This window comes from Rhagoletis pomonella, unplaced genomic scaffold, assembly GCF_013731165.1.
Source record: "Rhagoletis pomonella isolate Grant_MI unplaced genomic scaffold, Rhpom_1.0 Rhpom_scaffold_00152, whole genome shotgun sequence".
NCBI classification, from domain to species: Eukaryota; Metazoa; Arthropoda; class Insecta; order Diptera; family Tephritidae; genus Rhagoletis; species Rhagoletis pomonella.
The window spans coordinates 76,556-82,925 of record NW_023458706.1 but is presented as its reverse complement, the minus strand read 5'-3'; the positions used below and the strand labels follow the sequence as shown (position 1 = coordinate 82,925).

Below are 6,370 nucleotides of genomic sequence, written 5' to 3'. Positions count from 1 at the left end.
TGTATTTTATGATATACCAGACTTACATATAAACTACCTGTATTTTTTTCTTTCTGTGCCCATTTTATTGTAGCTGTATATTATTACAACGCTTTTATCAACTTGCAATGTTGTGTGTCCAGACACTATGTTTAGCTATAAAACCTTTCTTTCGCTAAGTTCCTATAAAAGAGTCTAGTGCATAGGGCGACATCTACCTCTATGGTTGCGAAGTAGATGTCGCCCTATGCACTACGTATGCTACAGCGGAAATGGCCGGCAGGCCATTTCTTTAAATCAGCGTTGGGCAGAGAGAGTTTTACTCTGCTCGCGCCTATACAAAATGTATAGAAAGCTTAAAAGAGCTTTTCCCGCGGGCAAGGCAGTGCCTATCAGTATATTAAATGAAATTAATTGGTGCTCGTATGTTTGTACATACATATGCATATGCATGTGTGTGCATCAATCTATTAATATCGTTGAATTATTCTAACATATATGCAAAATTTTATACAGACAAAACTAACAAGTAGAAAATAAATTTAAAAAAAAAAACTTTTTAATATGCGTGGTTTTATAAATGGACTAAGAAGTAACTTTTGATTTTGAAATTTTAGCAAAAGTCATTATAAACAATTTATGAGATTGAAAATGAAAAGCGTGGGGCGCATTAAGATATGTAATACTCCTATATTGGCAGTAAGAGCTAGTACCGTCCGATAACATTACAGTACAGACATGGGCGTAGCCAGGTAGGGGCGGGGGGTGCTCGATCCCCCCCCTAACTTTAAAATTTTCCTTATATATATATAAAATAGTACCCTGAAATGCCAGCTTAATAATGCTAAAAACAACCCTGTGATATTCCAAAATTTCCACGATTCGAACATAGTTTAATGAGAAAAGGTGGCAACATTGCTTTTCCGCGTATACAGTGGCTAGCTGCGTTTCAGTTATCGCCGATCGAGATTTGTCAAAAGCATACGATTTCGAACTCGTGTAAATGTACATTTGCTAAATGCGATAGCATGAACGCTCTTCGAAAACTTACGTTCGAAAGTGCTAAATGTTGCATTTTAAATGCAGCAAAAACGCTGCATAAGTCTGTCAACCCAGGGTGCGGGCACTAACCGGCTTTTATCTGCAGGCGCTAAACGGTTAAGTAGTATATCAAGCAACATTGATGGGCCTTTAACAAGTACTGCTAAAAGTCCTATAAGCAACCTAGAAAAAATTTTAGACTCCTCCAGCGAAAGCAAAGGCTCGGATGGAAAATCTGGAGACATTAAAAAATGTGAAACAAAAGCTCAATTGAAGGTCTATCTTAAAGAAAAACGGGCTCATCTCGGTGAAAATCCTTTCGATTGGTGGAAAACTAAAAAAATACGGCAAATTGACAGATCTGTAGTGCGATTCACTAACTTTTAACAATGCGACTTGTCGAGATGTCAGCTAACAATTTTTGTTGTTTGCAGTAACGATTGTGCGATTCATTAACTGTGCTGCCGCTAATGGCCACAAATCCGTTGCATATGCCTAGGCGCTCGTGTGTGCACAAAGTTGACAAGCAATTTATATGGAAGAAAAAGTGCAACACCCTCCACGAAAAAATTCTAAAAAATCAACGGTAACTTTTAGCGACTTGAAACTTGCACTTTATCAGACTAAAAAAGAACGGGCTACAAAACTGCATACCCGTAAATCTTATAACGATCCTGAATAAAAAGTTCGAAATATTTATAAACATTTTTTTTAAGTTTGATTTTTTGGTGGGAATTTGTGCAAGCTTTGAAACTTTTATTTTTGTGGTTTCTGTTATTATATAGTAGAAGGAACTATTAAAAATAAAATTATTAAAAATAAATAAATACACATAATAGCAAACAACATAATTGTGAATGTTTCTGCCAAATTTTGCTCGCAGCTGTAAAAAAAAGTTTACGAAAAACATTCAACATTAAAAATATTGATACTATGTATTTGAAAGGAATCACTGTATGCATATTTTGTACATATGTAATTATTTTTAGGACTGATTTTATTATGCTAGTGTAATGATGATTAATAAAGAAATATTTAAATATGGACATACATATATGATATTTATACTTTTAACAAGCGATGTACACGTATTAAATTGAAAAATTTAATTATTCAATTCCTTTAAATTCAAGGCATATTCAGATCCTGTAAAATTAAAAAAATAGACTTATAACCTTTTAACTTCCAGTTTTCTATATTGCTTTACGCCCTATTGGAAAATTATAACCGGAATCCATATAGACAAGTTTTAACGGACTATTTTTCGTGCTATTTACTTTATTTTTCTTGTTTTTAATAGTGTATTCTGTGTGTGTGTATTATTTAAACAAAATTCAACAAACTTTCGTAAAACTTCAAGTTTTTATTAAGAATAATAACAGAATTATGTATGCAGTTTTGTAGTCCATTAAATTTGAATACAATAAAGTGCAAGTTTGATGCTGAAAATCCTTTGATTTTTGATTTTTTTTGCTAGCGGTGCTGTGCATTTGTACGAAAAAATTGTAGAACGTACCTTTTACGTTTTATTAACAACACCAATCTAGACGTCGTCAAATTAGCGGCCTTTGTTATCGTTAACGACAACCGCTGATTTGGCGCTAACGAATGTTGTTAGGGAAACGTTTACCGAATAGCTAAATTGTTAAAATTGTCGTTTAGCTGACTTAACAATAACAAGAGGTGTTAAAATCTCGTAGTGAATCGCACCACTGGGCCGCAAATATTTGAGCGCTCACCCGCCGTTCAAAGTGAGCAATTTTTTAGTGCAGCCGGCCTAAGAAATCGTCTCATGGGAGGAAAGGCACCAAAATTACTTTTTTTGAAATATAATATGTCCATTTTGAACCTTGACTACAAGTTTAAAACACTGTGTAGGTTAAGCACTCGTTCAGTGTTCTAATAATTTACAAACTTTTTAAGTAATAAAAACGATGACTTAACATTCGCATTCGCACATTCGCATCCCAAAAATTCGCATTCGCAATCGCGAATACATATATACATATATAAAAAAGTTTATGCGTATAATCACCAATAGCAAAAATGTTAAAACTAAACGAAGTTATGCGGTCCAGTGCTGCTCCCCTCAACAATTTGAAAATTCATTCGTCTATTATTTAATCTTTTATAAATCTGCTTCGGCGGTTATGTTGTCGCGTTCTGGCCTCAATATAGTTTTCCTTTGTTTTTCCCTAATTTCTTCCACTCCAACCGATAGGAGCGAACTCTACCGAAAACTAGATGTGTTATTGAAAGCTCAGCTTAAAGATCAAATCACCTGATTAGCCATGGTGTGCCAATACATTGGGGACTTTTCCCTCAATTAGGTATATTCGTGCCAAAACGAAAAATAGTAAGGAAATTACCACAATAGGGGCGTCGCCAAGTTCATGGTGTTTGTTTGCGTGCGCCGTGGTGACGGCCGCGAAAGCGCAAATTTCGTTTTCAGGGATAACGGGCCTGCGCCCGTTGCTATATTCAACAAAAAAAAAAAATAAAAAGGAAAATGTTTTTTTTTTTTGGTTTTTTTTACGTTGCACATTAATGTAAAAAATGTACAATCAGAGCCCATAATAAGACGGAAGAAATACCATTAAGTTTCGTTAAAAGGTTTCAAAGACACCGTACTTCAAAAAGTTATGTATGACGTATTCTTAAAATTTAAGTCCCGTGTAAATAGGGAACTCTACGTCATATCGGAAAAATATGCTGGACATATATTCATGTTACCTAGACCTTCAATCTCTTCAACTTTCATCCAAATCCTTAGAGGTCGCGCAGAGGTGGCCGCGGTGACTGAAAGGCCTCAGATGTTACATTTTATTTCTGTGCCCATTTTGTTGTAGCTTTATATTATTACAACGCTTTTATCAACTTGCAATGTTGTGTGTCCAAACACCATTTTTAGCTATAAAACCTTTGCTTTGCAAAGTTCCTATATACGACATCTACCTCTCAACAGCAGAGCGGTTGCCCTCTGCACTACGTACGGTTCTAGGTAATTTCAGCCCAGAGAACTCATCCCAAAACAACTCATCCCGGAAAATGTAACCCAAAAAACGTCATCCCAATACAAACTCATCCCAGTAAATTCAACCCAATAAATATCGTCCCAATACAAACTCATCCGGATAGAAATTTATACATATGATTATATTGTCTTATATTTATATTTTCAGCACAATGTCATAAACATACTTTTCATTCGTAATTTCTCCACATACATATATACATATAGGCAAAATTTATAACGTGTTTTCAAAAATAAACATTTTGGGCAACATGTTCCAAAAACTCTACAACTAGCTCTTTGTCGTACTTCATTACTACCCTCTCCAATCGAGCTTCATAATTAATGTGACCAACCGTGCTTCTTTCGGAAGTACAGTGCTTCTTTTTTAGCTCTTGTACTTCGTACTTCGAAGTACAGTCAAATGTACTTCTTTGCAATATTTTGTACTTCAGGTCCTGCAGTTCTCCGATCTTCCGGACGACTGTCACATGGCCTGGGCGATAAATTCGTTCAACCAAGCCTGGGACCGATGACATCATACTTGCGAACTGCGTGAGGACCGGGTACATTCCCAAGGCTTGGATGATAGTCAGTGTTGCGTTCGTCCCGAAGGCCGGAGAAGGCTCTTATGTTTCTGCTAGTGATTTTAGGAGTATCAGTCTGTCTTCGTTTTTGCTAAAACCGCTATAGAGATGGTTAGACCTGTACATAAGAAACGCAATTCCTCGTGACTATCTTTCAAGAGCTCAAAATGCTTACTGCAAGTTCGGTGGACACCACCCTGCACGCATTGCTAAGGTGGTCAGAGGAAGCCTTCACGCAGTAGGGGCCTTCCTCGATGTCGACGGGGCCTTCAACAATGTCACTCCAGAGGCAATAGTCAAGTCTATTCATAATGGAAACATTGACGCATATGTGGCTCGCAATTCCAGCAGGGCATCAATGTTTTAATGTAATAACGCAAGAAAAAAGACACACGGTTAAATTAATAAGTACTTGCTAAATGTTTGATCAAAGTTCTTTGGTTTTAATATGAATATAAGTGTAACAATATTACCTTTACGGTGTGCTGAAGGGTGGTAGCTGATAGGCGTCCTTGCTCGCTCGATAGTGATCAAAATGGAATGACCGCGCCATTTGTTGACGGATTTAGCCGAACCCTCAAAACAGCGAAATTTATTGAGGTATAATTCAGCTAATTAGTTATATAATTTGGCGGGAAAATAGTCCTGCAGCGCTGTATATGTGCATAATTGTATGCGCTTACATATATATATATATATGTGTGCGCTTACAAAATAGGGTGGTTCACTCTTTCAAAGTTTGGTTTAGGCTAGTGGCCTAAACATGGGGCCGGCATATAAGCAACATTTGTCGAGCCATTCAACCACCACACCTACATTAACAAATAAATTTTAAAAATATATATAAATTGTATTCGGCTTCCTGGATATTGGAAAAAAGAAGGTTAGTACGAAAGGACATGGTTAAACATTTCTTTGCACATATGTATAATAAATTCCGGCAGTAAGTAGCTGGCGAGGCCGAGTCTCTAATCTACCTTGATACTGTATTAGATAAAATTATGTATTTGATATAGTTATGTATTGTAAGTAGCTGGCGGGGCCGAGTCTCCAGTCTACACTGATGCTGTCGCTGATGTATGCGCTGCGGGCGGAAAGGCCTGGATTCCGCTCCGCAACGCTTTTAATAATTTGAACGTGGTCGGAAAGGCCGAGATTCCGATCCACGTTGTGGTATTTGCTGGTATTAAGTTGGGTCGGAAAGCCCAAGTTTCCGATCCCCGGATGTGATCGGGAGGAAAGGCCGAGTTTCCGCTCCAACTCTTTCTTTGTATGTACATACATATATATATTTTTATTTTTTTTGGTTGGGTGGCTACTTTCGAAGTTATGCGTCGAAAAACTCGATAACTTTAGTGATATTAACGATTTGATTCGTATTCTTATTCATGTGGGGCTAATTCGATGCCCTGCACTGTATCGCTAATTTCGTAAACATAGGTGATATCATGATTGTGGTAGTGAGTATAAATTAGTCTGTATGTAGTTCTTATAGTTTTTCTAATTTCACAGCTTAAAAGTTAAATTATTAAATGTATTACATAATGTGTTGCAGTCTATGGTGTGCACAATGGTGGAAGAGCATATATAAAGTGTGTGGGGTACCTTAATTTTCACAAACCGATGTATTGTAATCGATGTCGATTCGTTTCTCTCCCAACCATTTGCTGTCATATTTCTTGAAAGTCCCATGCACAAAATGCAAATATCGTATACGATATTGCAAACATGGTTTGTGGTATGTTTTTTT

The 6,370-nt window shown here is 36.7% G+C and overlaps 1 protein-coding gene across 1 annotated transcript in view; it reads left to right on the top strand.

Moving 5' to 3' along the window:
- LOC118750152 overlaps positions 1-4,215 on the top strand; it is an 8,001-nt gene extending 3,786 nt beyond the window's left edge. Inside the window, exon 5 of the mRNA XM_036484876.1 lies at positions 4,203-4,215. Within this exon, the coding sequence (XP_036340769.1) occupies positions 4,203-4,215 (13 nt within the window). The remainder of the gene's footprint in view (positions 1-4,202) is intronic.
- Positions 4,216-6,370: the final 2,155 nt, after the last annotated feature.